The sequence below is a fragment of the Diabrotica undecimpunctata genome, chromosome 1, assembly GCF_040954645.1.
Source record: "Diabrotica undecimpunctata isolate CICGRU chromosome 1, icDiaUnde3, whole genome shotgun sequence".
NCBI classification, from domain to species: domain Eukaryota; kingdom Metazoa; phylum Arthropoda; class Insecta; order Coleoptera; family Chrysomelidae; genus Diabrotica; species Diabrotica undecimpunctata.
Genome location: NC_092803.1, coordinates 190,681,133 through 190,696,009, shown reverse-complemented (window position 1 = coordinate 190,696,009; position 14,877 = coordinate 190,681,133). Strand labels below are relative to the sequence as shown.

The window sequence follows — 14,877 nt, the reverse complement described above, 5'->3', positions numbered from 1 at the left end:
ATTTGTATCGACCCTATGGCCCCAAAGTCGCTTGTTGCGTTTGCTTGAAGTGCCTTATCAGCTTTTATAATTATTTTCTTTGTTTTCTTTAAATAAAAAAAAAAGATAATTATGCTGCTTCTTAATCATAGCGAGACCGGAGGCTGCAATTTAACGATTTAGGATTTTTATCAACGTAAAATTTCGAAGTAAATCTCTAATTACAGAAAGATTCAGCGCAACTATATGTCTTTGTTACTTCATTTATTTTTTCCTTTCTTTTCTTCTTTACATGCCTACAATACTTTTGTTAACTTTATACTTTTTCTCTATTCCCCCATTTCCTTAATGCCTGATTTTAATGCGGTAAACATAGATGTAGTGATAATCAACTAATGTATAACTGGAGTAAAATAAGTAAATCTGGTTTTTAAAGTTTAGTGCACGTGTTGCCCTCAAGGTGGACATAAATAAGGGGGCAAAAATGTCACTTGTTTCCCGTGATAATTATATGGAATTTTGTGTTGGTTGACATTGCTTTGTTTGTAGTAAATAACCTTTCTACAGGTAATGTTTTCTCGTTATGTACTGAAGTACTAGACTTCAGTTGTTACCGTATCGATCTGATTAAGAAGGTTAGCCATGAATACCTTAGGGTTAGACTCTGTGCACTGGAAAAACAGAGGACTGAGAAGTTAATGCTACTTCAGAAAGGCATGAACTAACAATATATTTTATTCAGTCATTCTTGAACTTTTGTAAATGAGTGTAAATGAGTGTTAGTAATTGAAATTTGGTTTACAATAGAACCTTTCTGCCTTTACGTGAATTTCGACTCCGCCTTCGCGCGGCTCCATGGTCAGGAGTGTTTGCACTATCTCTAACTACCACATTTCTTGCTCTTTTAAAATCCTCCCATTTGGCAGTTCTATCACTTATGTTAGCAATTTTAAACTCTTTGTATAATTTGTCCCTAATTTAAATTTTACTATATAACTAACTTCATTATTTCATGATAAAAATCATACATAAAACCAACATAAATTCAAATTTATACATACATACATTACATAAATTTTCTTATATGCAGTCAAGTTATTGTCAAATTCATGCCTCCTTATTTTTTCCTCTCGAAAAATAGCGCCATCTAGCTGGCTTCAATTCTGTCTTAATATGATCATATGAAGATAAACCTCTAGGTAATTTTTAATAGAACTCTGTGGTTATATTTATTCAGTAGCTTTTCCATCAAGTATTTCCTTACTAGAGGGCGTCATTACATAATTGCTCATCCTGAAGGAGAAGTAGCACGGAGACGCAACCCAATCTGCACCCATAAGAGCTAATGCTATTTTAATAGACATAAATTTTCTGGAAAGAATTATTATTTTGAAATTATAACGATATAATTATTTTAGAATAAATACGCTTATATTTCTCTGATTATTACTGAACATAAAATTTCTTTATTATTTATGCCTGACATTTTATGTAAAACTTAATATTTTTTTGGCGAGAGCATTAGTGTCCGCCCATTTATAGTGGGGAACCCCTTTCGTAGACTCATAGACAAGTATGAGTCTACGAAAAAAAAAAAAAAAATACGTCGACACTGACCGTATCTGTCCCTAGTCGCGTCTTAAACGTTAGTGGTGTAATTAACTGCGATGCAGCAGCTTCTGGCCGTCCTTTGAACCGTGCTGATTTACTGACAAACGACAGGACATCACAGCACTCGCTTTCCATAAATACACAGTTTTGCCCTCTTAGGGATAGATCTTAGGGATCATAAACCACAAACATTGAGAGGGAAAACGATATTTCACGTTGCATTGGTTCCCGTTTTTTACATTGGGTCTTTTTCTATCATATATTTTCCATTTCTCTTCGCCGATCAAGAACGCCGCTTTACGTTCTGTCAAATTCTGCCTTAAGGCGTTCAAATTGACAGAAACGCGTTAGAGCTCGCGGACTTATTGGTTGGAAACCCCTTCCCTAGACCCATAGATAAAATATGGCGTGTAAAAATATTTTTAAGGCGTTCAAATTGACAGAAACGTGAGAAAATAAAAGAAAATTTGATACATTTACTAGAAGTACCATTTACTATTTTTATTGGGAATAAGCCCACAATTTTATTTTAAAACAAGTTTATTTTGACGTTTCGATTTCCACTTCGGAAATAAAATAAGTAATGGATGTGGTACTCCGAGAGTGAGGAGGGGAAGCATAGCTTTCTTATTGTCTAAGCACGGAGCAAAGGTTTTTAATTTAATTAAATTCAATTTACTACTCCACGTAGTGTGTGGACACGCAATCTGTCGTTACATTGCTCTTGTTTGTTTTTATTTTTTCACATCTCGGGGCGATCCTTGCATCGATCAATGCATTCCGTCCGTAGCGCGCGATAAGAAAGCCATGTTTCCAATAGTAAATTGCCTTAATATGTCACAAGAAAATAGTTTCAGAACAATAGAAGTGCCATATTATTTCGCATATTCATTTATTAATGTTTGTATTATTTATTCTACCTACCTGATGTATTTTTTTTATGTTTTAGGGTATTCTTAGTTCGTGATAGTCGTTCCAATCCTGGTTCTTATGTGATAACCTACAAATGCGGGGGAAAAGTTATACATGCACAAGTCAACCCGATTCTAGACCCCCTTAGAGATCGGCCCGTGTTCTCGATTGACAACGGGGCGACCAAGTTCTACGATCTGCTACAACTCGTGGAATTCTATCAGTTGAATGCGGGTTGCCTACCTACAAGGCTGACACACTATGTAACCTTTTTGTTAACGGACGACATCTCCGAGAAGCACGAAGAGCAGTTTTCCAAAGCGGGAACTAGCACTTAAAAGGATTATCTGTGCGTTTCGTTATCATTTCGATGGACATTTATTCAAATTTTTTAATATGGTGATTTTCTATTTCCTTTTAAAAGATAGAAGTTGAATGATTGATATTGTGGATGATTGAACTTTGTGTGTTTATATTGCTTGAGTCCTTCGGTGATCCTCTTTATAATAGCAGTGCTACCACCATATAATTTACGAAAATCTGAAAAAACAAAAGTAACTACTGCAGTGTTTAACGATAGTAAATGTTCTTATGTTCTTAACTGATTTCTATTAAAGAAATGTTTGTCCATTACAGAATATTGTATTGTAGTGGTATGATTAGTCATTAAATATATACTTTTTACATAGACTAACAACAGAACGTTAAAATAAGCTATCATCTTATCTTGGATACTGAAAAAAGTAAAATTTGGTGGAATACATGCTTGTCGAAAGATGTAGAAAACATTTTGTTTGACTACCTTAATTAAAAATGATACATGACAGTAAAAATAAATAAAAGTGATATATCATTAATCATCTAACTGTTTTAAAACCAATATCAACAGTTTTAATATATTTTGCAATGTGCCAACAGTTCTTTTGAAATATTTTTACTTACAAAGTAGGTAATACGCAATCGAAAACTTCTTTTGAACATTAAGTCAAATATTCTGTAAATCTTCTAACCTTCTAGTTTAGTCTTTCGTGTCCGCTAGCTCAACTTTTTCGTTTCAGTACTGTTCGGTTTAAGTAAGCTGTTTCGGTAGTAGTTCAGCGTGATGTCGAGGACCTGTTTGTCTTCCATTTCCTCAAAGGTTCCTCATTGCGCAGTGTTAGCCAGTTCGTCGGTGTATAGGAAGTGTTTTATATACTTGGTCATTTGTGCATATGTTAATGAGGATGGGGGGCCATAATGCTGCCTTTATTTTGTCCCCTTCAACGGCTCCTCTCGTCTTCCAGATCCAGCATTTACTTAATCTAAACTTGCAGCATGAGATTTTGGTCGACTATGTTTTTTTTTTATGCAATTTAGGATGAATCTTACGTAAACCATAAAAAGGTGACAAAAGCATAGAGATTTGTCAGTGATTTGTTTGAGTTTGCTTTAAATACGCTTTTACTTGAGCTTTACTTTAAAGTTTCGTGATGCTACAGCTCTATCGGCATTCACATATTACACATATACATTCTCTTCTTTTGTTATACATTTTTACAATTTTTTCGTACATGTTTATAGCATTTGGCCATCTATTGTGCCACTCATAATTTACTTACTGGCTTTTTCCACAATATTTCTCTATTATTTCCTTTCTGATTACGGTTTTCCATTCTCTAACTCCTATCTTCCTAAATTCCTCTATTATCTGATTTTCACATCTCCTTTTGGGTTTTCCTCGGGATTTATCTGCTACTGCTCTAGAATTGGTGATTTTCTTGATAACTGCTTCTAGATCTCTCCTACAAAATAGTTTACTAAGGTGTATTTGTGTGAAAATCCTATTGACGACATTTTCTGAAACATTCAAAATAACTTATCTCTAATTCGTAAAATTTTGTCGCGAAAAAAATTCGGTATTTATATACTTGGGAGGTAATGATATCTCTGTTGCCACCGCTAATTATTCTAGCATTGGTTATGTTGGTGCGGAACTGTTTTGTCATTGTAAATTCTAAATGTCACTACTACTTTATGATCATTTAAAAATTTGCACTTAATTTTAATAAATTTGTATTGAGATGTAGATTATTAATTAACGTTGAATGCGCGTATATACTGACAACAATCGAAATAGAACACTTTGTAAAAGTATTTATCAATTCTTCGGGTAAAATATTAAATTAACTCCGGAAATCAAGCGTGGCGAACTCTTAATAAACTACTGTTGATTTAATTAAAACATTGAAATGATTTTCAAATCTTTCGCCAAGTAGCAGCAGCAACCAAATTGTATTTACTTTAGACAATAGAAATCGCATTTGCAAAGTGCACTTTTGTTTGCTTAAGGACTTGAGCAAATTAAAAGCTATTTTCGTTTGAGAGAAAACTTAATTTCAACTAATGCCAGAAACGACCAGAGGGCATGGATTGATTGTGTTTGTACTTAGTTCTACAGTGAAATTAGACTAAAATTTGTCAAATTTATTAAAAATTCTGTAAAAGCTTGATTTTGGTATAAATATTTGATCATAGTTTGGATCAGTCAGTAAGATTTTCGTTAACCTAACCTAAATGGTCAGTGTTGCACAAAAATTCTTTTAATAGTAAGAGTTACTTTATGGATATTTCTAATGAAATAGTTGTAAGGATTATAATGCACTATTTATTTACAACTTTTATTCACTGGTGCAATTGCTTCTTAACAGTCTGGCTACTGGCTATAAATTTGAAGTTTTTTATCAGAAACTCAAACTATGTTTTGGTGAAATTCACAATATTTAATACTAAAAACATGTAAACACAAACATTTAGATATTATAAAAAAAATCATGTGTAAAGGCCGTCTCAAAAAATGGTAAACACAGTTTGTGACAGAAATAAACGCGTATATATATTGACGAAAGTTCAGTCGTCCTCGAAAAGGAATCATCGTCTCATCTATACACACATTCTTGTCTGGAACATTTGCTGATTGGAACTTCTTGATCAATCAATTTTGCAAGGGAAGGAATTTTTTGAGCCTATCATCTAGGGCCATTTCGTTGTTTGAGAAGTGCAAATTGGACAAAAGGAGCTCAAACATTATCCTGGACATATGAACAAATTTTTAAATTTCATTTTTGTCCAGCCTATTGGTGCTAAAATAATCTTTCAAAGTGAGTTTACGATTCAACCCCATCCAAATTAGAAGACCTAAGAAAACAAAAAATTCGAATTGATTTGTGTTTCTCCATTGTCGCAATAATGTTGTTTTTGTAATTCCTAATATTATTTTCTGTTCAGCATATCTGTTGGTTTCCTCAACAATAAGCGATAAGATTTCGCTGTCAATAAATAATTTATAAAAATGAATCGAGTGATCTCCTTCCCTCTGTGCAAAAAAACTTTGGGAGAATCCTGAATTTTCCGCGAAAATAAATGTCTTCAAATTACCTAAAATTGTAAACAAAACTCAAAACTATAAAAGTAAATACTAATTTATATATTACCTGCACAATTATTTCAAATGACATTAGGATTATTTTAGTATTATTTAAAAAATTATCAGGTTCAGAATCGTTGTTGAGAGATTCTAGATCAGATTCGAATTCTAACTCTTGCCCATCACTGTTAATTTCTAAATTAGAGGATGAAAAACACGAATCTTGATAATTTGAATCATCTGTCGAATCATTATCATCTTCATTAATAAAGTCATACTCCAATTCACTCAAATTCTCCGCTATTTCAAGTAGTTCAGCATCACTCAATTTTTTATTTGCCATTTTACTAATTTTTGAATCGCAAACACACAAGAGTAATGTTTTACAAACTAATACAGTGAATCGCGCCTTCCAAGTCAGTAATATGCCATCTGCTGAAGGGTCTCAAACTGCTCCGCCAGAATTTTAAAAAATCGGTCATAGTACGGCCATTTGTTGAATAAGTCTCAAACTGCCTCTCAAATTTGGTACACGAAGTTTCTGGTAAACATCACCTGTGTACCAGAAATGGTACACGCAGTAGCCAAAGTGTTAAAATTAATTTAGAGACTGTAACTGTCTAAATACCAAAGACTGTCTCACTATCTAAATACTCATTCAAAAATATCCATCCAGAGGTCAAATTTGGCGGGTATTCTATCACCACAACGATCCTATAGATTGTTACAAAATATATAACCAAAATATCAATTACTATACCCATAGTTCCATTTTTTCCAAATTTTTTGGATGACATGTCTAGTTTCACTGTATTAGTCAGAATTTTCATTCCGACTACTGCAAACTTTATGAGGAACTCTTAATATCTGTGGTGACATCAAACGAAAATAACTTCGAAATGAGGAAAAATATTATTATGTAAAGAATTTGTCTTGTGATAAATTGATATAAAATACATTTATTATTGTACAATAAGCTAAAAAACCGTTTGACGAAAATAAAGCCCATTTGTTTAGTATATTATCTATGTACTCAATGTTTAATAAAGTTTTTGGAAGAGGGACTGTAGGACTGAAGTAGTCAATAGTACATTAACGTTGATGTGACATGTTTGAAGATATAACTCATCATGTCTAGATAAAATTACACTTTAGGTCGCCATATATTGCGGTTTGAGTAAGATAATTTGCACATTATTTTTCTTCTGCTTCTTCTGGGTATTTTTATTTCCTTATTTGTGAGACCTGTTGTACCAAGACATTGTTACGGTTTTATCTTGGTCTCGCTTCTTGTTTTGACCATACGAATTCTCGAAAATAACTTGTTTTCACTTAATCCTACTACTGACACCAGTTGTTACGTTATTCTGTAGGTTTAGCGATTAAGTGAAGCACGGCGTACTTTAACTAATTTTATTAACTCAAAACTTAATTACAAATTTCACATTTACCAATTACATTAATAATTATCCCTTAGAAGAATTCGCACTGATGCGTAGAATTATTAATAATTTTTTCAGAGCACGCCCCTGCTGGCTTATATGATGAGAACGAACTATCCCGAAATAGTTGGCTGGGCGATGGTAAAATCATTGGGAAAGTTCGAAAAATCTCGAGTTTATCGATTTCTCTAACGTACAAGACCGCAATCAGGTGTATCCGACTCACAACAATATCCTATTTTTTGGTCCTCAGTATATTTTTCAGTTTACTCTATTTTGTTTGCAATCATTTTCACATTTTGATATTCTGTTAAATGAGAAATTGGACATAATTGCTACAAGTTTTTGGCGAATATCTGTCCCGTGGTCATTTTTACCTTATACATTTTTTCTCCACAAATATTCAGAGTAATTTTGACACTTGATTTTGAGTTTCGGCTATTTCTAACAGCCTACGTAATTGATAATGCTGTAACATGAACATAACTATTTCCTACTTCAAAACTAAGTACTTTTGCAATTTTGTTAAACATTGTGTATATAACATTTTGTCATTCAGTGTGATTTTGTCATTTTTGTTTGTTTATATTATATACTTAGTATAAGTCACTAATCATTAGTATTTAGTTCCATAATAAATATTTTTTTTTATTTTCATATATGCTAGTTATTTATGTGATATTAGATTCTCTATACTTGTATATTTCTTTATTGTTTAGTCCAAATCATTATTTTTTTATCTTTATCTATAATTATAATTTTTTTTAATGTTTGTATAGAATATAGAGGTATCTATAATACAAAGTTAAGTTTATTGATAATTTTTATATATATGGCTTCTGGCAAACGGTTTTTGTAGTCAGTTACTATTAATATTTTATATGATAGTCGTCCAGAATTTGCAAACAATTTATTTTATACATTTTTCTAGTTCTTTTAAACTACATGTATCATGTAGGTGCTAAAATATTACCAGTGAAAATAAAAAAAGTCTGTTTGATCCACTGATGCATTCAGTGGATCGCTGGATCATCAAATCCAAATTGTATACGATCTTATTGAAGACTGTTATACACAAACCAATGACAACACTGTAAATATATAAACGTAAGAGAGCTATTGAAATCCTAAATAATACTAAATATAATTCTAACCCACTTTGTCAAAGATAAATGCATCTATACCTCTAAATTATAAATATGACAAACTCAATAATAATAATAAACATATAAATACCTATTTTAATGATTGATTTAACATATTTTTATTTTTTGTCATTATCATGGACGTATAAATAATTAATTAATATTGCTTCATTTTAGACGATCGCGCAACAGTGTTCAGCAATGTCAGATAAAACTGATCAGCTGACTAATGACCTGCTACAGATTTTGAGAATAAAATGCTCTAGATACGTATTGTAGATGAAGCGCACACTCATTAAACATATGATAATTATGTAAATTTAAAAGTGATAAAATGAATTCTTTGCAAATTGATTATTACTAACTTTTGAAATATTATTTGTAAATATGAAAAATTGGGCATTTTAAAATTTAATAAAAAAATTGTACGTGAATGAACTTAATATTAAAGAAAACATGAATTTGCTTGACTCATTCACATACTGATTTGGTAGATAATAACTATAAATTAATTAGTTGACTGCAGAGGATATTTCAAGAAAGTATTCTAATGGTGCTCCACAACGAGTTATTTAAAAATACTATTTTTTTAGCATTGTTATCATGATAATTCTTACACATACCTATTGTCTTCGGCTAATATTCTATGATTTATTGTAGACACTGTTGTCTTTCGAAGCCAGGCTTAAGCCTCAAACCAAAGATTTTCCATTTATTCTCTGCTTCATCTCTCTTTAATTAGACATCCGATTTTACTTCAGTTAAGAAACTTTTCAGCAGATCAAAGTTTATTCTTTTCGTCATTTTAAGGCTTATTCAATTATTAGAGGTTCTACAAAGAAAACTATATAATATTAGTAGAAAAAGTAATATTAAACTTATTAAGTTTCCGGGTTGAATAGCGTTGAGTTTGGTACGTTGAACTTTCGACTCTCTCAGTAGAGTCTTTATCAAAACTTCCGAGGCTTCCATCTCCTGAGTGCCCAGAGTAGATAGACAACACGTGTCCAAGCACAGTCTGCCGAAAACGTGACGTCACCTCCATGAAAATTATAACCTGAAATTCACTATAACCTTTCTTTAAAACCTCTGATATGAAGCTTACTTGATCACCCTAAATCGACGTTAAGTTCGAATTACGATATCAACGTCGACTTAACGTGAAGCCAGTGTCATATCAGAGGTTTTAAACAAAGGGTATAATGAAAGATATTCAATAATATGGGGCTTCCAGGACTGCGCTCGGAAACCTGTTGTCTACTCCTCAGATCACTTCCCTACTACACAGCTCACTATTCACGGTTATTACGCGGCACTACTACTTTTATACTGTCAATGATTCGTGCTTGATAGTGCTTGAATGGGGAGTGCAGCTAATATTTTTGTTGGTGGGAGGTGGGTTGTTAAAAGAAACGTACTTAAACTTTATTCTGCTTGAGGAGAGGTCTCAATGTTGGAGGTAATCGGCTGCCGTTATCTCGGTTATTGAGGTAGGGCATTTCAATAGCTTCTCGCGTAATCCTTTTATATTAACGGATGGGAGTTACGATTCTAGAATGTTCACAAAATAGATTTAAAAATTCTAGAACTATAGCTCCCATCCTTGCCATCCCTAATTTCCATCTCATTCTATCATTACATATATTAGTCCGAAGTAATTTAACTCTTATCTTTTTGTTATTTATTGTCTAGTCATCTGATAAACCCTTTCTTTATTTATTTTTTGATGTCTGTTTTTTTGTTCCAACATCCATTATCCACTATGGTTCCGTATATATCTTTTATTGACATTTCAATTATGTTAGTGAGTTTATCGTTAAGTTAAAATTTTCTTTCTTCAATACTTCTTGTTCGGATTGTCTATCTATCTAAATAGTTACCAAATCAGTAACCCTTATAGCTCTTTATTTAGAAACGACTGACAGCAAATTCTTATTTATTTCGTTTAAAGCAACTGCCTTCAGAAACAATTTCAGTGCCTTCTTTGGTAAAATTAACTACAAATGAGTGGAGTTTTTGAAAATACAAAAGTCATAACTTTTTCTTGAAATATCCTTTGCAGTATATGTTTTAACTGAATTCGACTGAATAAGAAAATGACCTGATTATCAACTTATTATGAAATACTTGCTTAAGAAAGACCAAATATTAAATCATTTGTTCTGTATGGCTAGTCCAGTCAATTTATGGAATATTTACAATTGTAGACAATCAGTAGAGCTAAAAAATTCTCGAAACCCATTAAAATTGAACATTATGGTGTGCATTTTCTATAAAACCCCCAAGCGCAAAATAAACGCTTCCTTTGATGAGAAAATTGTTTACATCTCTTAATTGAAATATACCACAAACTGCCACATCTTTAGATTTAAAAAAAATCTCCAATTATTATTCTGTAGTCTCCCTTTTCTTTTTTGGGAGATTATTTCCTGGTATATGTCAAGAAACAATATAACCACAGATTAAAAATGTCCCATATTGACTGGACTATAATCTCTGATTTAATTTTTATATAAAATTTCCCCAAAGAAAATAGTTTAAAATTAAGTTTATTCAATTTCTTCAGTATTAAATCTTCGATATACAGGGTTTTACTAGATTTAAAACCGCTAGGAGATAATTATTAATACTTCTTATTATAGACGAAAAGGCTGTGGCTTTAGGTGTGGAAAATAGAAAAACATCAAGGATTTTCCATTTTTTAGTTTAGACAAAGGAAATTTTGAAAATACATGAATTGATAAATCGCTTAATTTTGGAGGAAAAAACGTTACTAATTGCATAGTTTCAAATGGCTAAGAAATAAAATTAATTTAAAAAATAAACTATAAATAAATGTTAGTTAAATTGGTAAAATACTAATAAAAAAATTAATATTAAAATAAAGATTGTAGGGCAAGCTAAAAATGAACTTTAATCTTTAAACAAAGTACATAAAAAATAATAATAAAAAACAATGTAAATTTAGTTTGCAACAATAATTCATCATCATCATTGGCTTCACAACCCATGGTGGGTCTTGGCCTGCTCAAGAATAAGTCTCCATTCTCTCCTATTCTTGGCTTTCCAGTTTCGTACTCCCAACATTCTCAAGTCTTCCTCCACCTGATCCTTAAATCGTGCTCTTGGTCTGTCTCTCCTTCTCACTCCATCTATTCTTTGATTATAAATATGTTTTGGCGGCTCCATCTCGATAATGCCTACCTGTCAATTCCAGCCACTGTAAGCTGACGGACTCGACTCAGCTGATTTCGTTAGGCTACGGTACGCGCAAACTCCTGATTAACGCATCAGGAAGTGTCAGGATAGACTTGAGGATGACACCCTCACTTTCCGAGTTCATTTATATTTATGCTTTCCTTTTGTACTTAACTTTATTAGTTTAATAAAAGGAAAATTAACTAAACTGGCTAAAACTATATCGTTGTTTAATTCACTGTCAATTCTGAATACTCTCCTCGAAATATTTTTGTAGTAAACCACTGCATCAAATTTTCATAATGGACATAAACCAATCGTCTATTGTTCACATATTTCTTGCCTTTGGATCACGTATCTATACTATAGTATTACAATTGTAGCATAGTAGTAAGTGAGTCATAGTACGAAACAGTACTAGTAATAAATGATTTACCTTAACTGAATATTTATTTCCATAAAAAACTAATTATTATTTTGAGAACGATTTCCGAAGTGGAAATTGAAACGTCAATAAACGTACTTTAACCTTTAATTGTGGCTTATTCCCATTTAAATAGTAATTACTTTAAAATGCCACAAGAAAATAACTTCAGAACAATATTAAGAAACTCCTTCAACAAATCCCGAGTCGCTACCAATATGGCCTTCCCATATGAGGCTTTTAAATCTGTCGACAAACCATCTAAGAAAGCTTGTTGTTTGTTTTTCACATTTAAATCCTGCCAAATTTTTGTTACAGTATGTCCTTCGTGTCCTTCATTTCTTCTTTTTCAATAAGGGTACTATTCCTCTTTCTTTTTAAATACCCAAAGTTAATTTTACGTAAAGTACGTAACAAAACACGTCTTTATATTTTTGTAATATTTTCATTAGATTAAAGAGAAGTAATTTTTTTTATAGTTGGTAATTCCTTTTTGAAATAAAATTTATGTACTGCACGACGAATGGCTTATTTGGTTGTATCATCCAATTTTATTTGTTTCCTTCCTCTGGTCTCAACGTTCAAAGTATTATTATCGTTTGTTTTATCGTGTGTTCTAATTACTCTGTACACAACAGCTTCTGAAACTATTGTTTAACACAGCAGAGATATTTTAACAAACATTTTAGTGTTAGGACACACAATTCAGCTTCAGGCACAACTCAACAGTGCGTTTTGACAGTGTACTAAACACATGTGCACGTGACATGTGCTAAAAAGTTAACGACAAGGAAGGAGCTAAACAATATACTTAAATAAGAAAAACAAAAACTAGGCAATTAGATGACTGAAAAAAAGAAAAAGGCAAATTGAAAATAACATACCGCTTTTGTGTATTTTTAAAATTTACTTTCACTTTATAGATCTGTTTATTTGGTTATATTTTACTGTGTAGTCTCTTAGATAGATATAGAAGTCGAATATAGGACAATTTTAAAATATCTATTGGAAACAGGAAACAACATCATGTTAGACGAAAACATTTTTTTATAAGTTATTCCAGTCTATCATTCCTGTTTGCCAATGTTAATAAATAATGCAAGCAGTCTTATAGAGCGACACAAATCATCGAACTGGTGTATATCAGCCAATAAAAGGCTATCCTTTATTTAAAAATTGTGATTTAAGATCAATCCCACTAATCCAACTCAAAAAAGCAACAAATAAAAATATAGAGGCACTCTAAACATCTAGCGGAACAACTGTCACAAGCAGAAACTTGTCTGTGTGTCAAAAACGAAAGGGAAATAGGAAATACAGAAGAAAATAGTAGATAGTTTAGTTAATTTACCACAAAAAAATGTTAATAGACTTCTTTGGAGTATATTGGTCAACAAAAACGGTTCAACAGAGCGTGTGACAGTTGAAGTATTAACATGTGACATTTGACGTATGGGCATGTGACAGATGATATACGTCAAATGCAGTAAATGTCAATTTCCATCTCTCTTCGTATATCTGAGCCTTCGTGTTAGAATTTTTTAGCTTTTGAATGATAGTCAACCTACTGTTTGAACTGTTAGGGTACTTTATTTAAGTCGTTTTAAAAATACAGCCATATCTAAGATATATATTTCAATCTGTATATACAAATTCGATGATTTCTGTCTTTTTATCTAAATCTACAATCTAAAACCAGTAATAAGAAAATTATCATTAAGTTTCTGTACTGATTTCACAAACAAACGGTTATATCTATGAATCTAATAATCTAAATAATACTGTTTTCTGTTTAGTTGTTAGTTGTCTAACTTAAAAAATCTTACAGATGTTCAAGCCAAAAACTCATCTTCTAAATAGAAAAGCAATACACCTTTTACATGTAACAAAGAACTTGGAGTTACAAATATTCAATGTAGTGAAGATTTGGAGAAGTGTTGGACTCACTTCCGTATTTTTGGGGACAGTAGATAGACCTTACTAATAAATATCCATAAAAATATGAATTGTGATTAAAAGTAACGAATAAAAAGTGTACTAAGGGATTGAAGAATTACCAAAACTGCGGAATAAACGACACGCAGCTGCGCAATTGAAAATCCCGTCAAATTTAAATTAAAAATGGGCGAGCGAGCCCATTTAAGGGAAAAATTTCATTTCATTTCAATCATACTACCCAAAAATACAGCAAGATGTAATCACATATATATATATATATATATATATATATATATATATATATATATATATATTCGACTTGAAATTTATGACTCCTTGTTCTACCGTAGATTTATCCATATATAGATGTGATATTTCCATGTTTTTATACTTTTTTTATTTGTCCCTACATGTGAACCAGTATTTTTGTATTGCTAAATTAGAATTAAAATCCGATACAAATTGACCACTTGCTCGACAAATATATGAGAGGCAGCAAATTGTATCGGTCGTTTAAGTGATTGCTTATTTATATTCTTAATGGACTACCAACGTTTTGATGTCACAAATACTAGGAGCAGATTATGAACGTTTACAAACTGATAATTGCATGTACAAGAAAGTCCATTTACAATGTTAGGAAAATATTGTTTTAGAAGCAAGTCTCATTTTCAAAATTAGGAAAAATAATAAAATTACAATGTTTTTGGACTTTTATGTATTGTTTGGAAAATTTCATCTTTTAGTCTTTAGAATTTGGTACTTAAGACTTTGGTAGTCCGTTTTCATTTCTATTTTTTTTGTATATACACATTTATTTGTCCT

At 31.6% G+C, this 14,877-nt stretch overlaps 1 protein-coding gene across 3 annotated transcripts in view; it reads left to right on the top strand.

Moving 5' to 3' along the window:
• Nucleotides 1-14,309, top strand: part of LOC140432788 (growth factor receptor-bound protein 14-like) — a 945,246-nt gene extending 930,937 nt beyond the window's left edge. For all 3 annotated transcript variants that reach the window (XM_072520900.1, XM_072520899.1, XM_072520898.1), the window contains exon 10: nucleotides 2,540-14,309. In XM_072520900.1, the coding sequence (XP_072377001.1) occupies nucleotides 2,540-2,840 (301 nt within the window). In that variant the 3' untranslated portion in view covers nucleotides 2,841-14,309. The remainder of the gene's footprint in view (nucleotides 1-2,539) is intronic.
• Nucleotides 14,310-14,877: the final 568 nt, after the last annotated feature.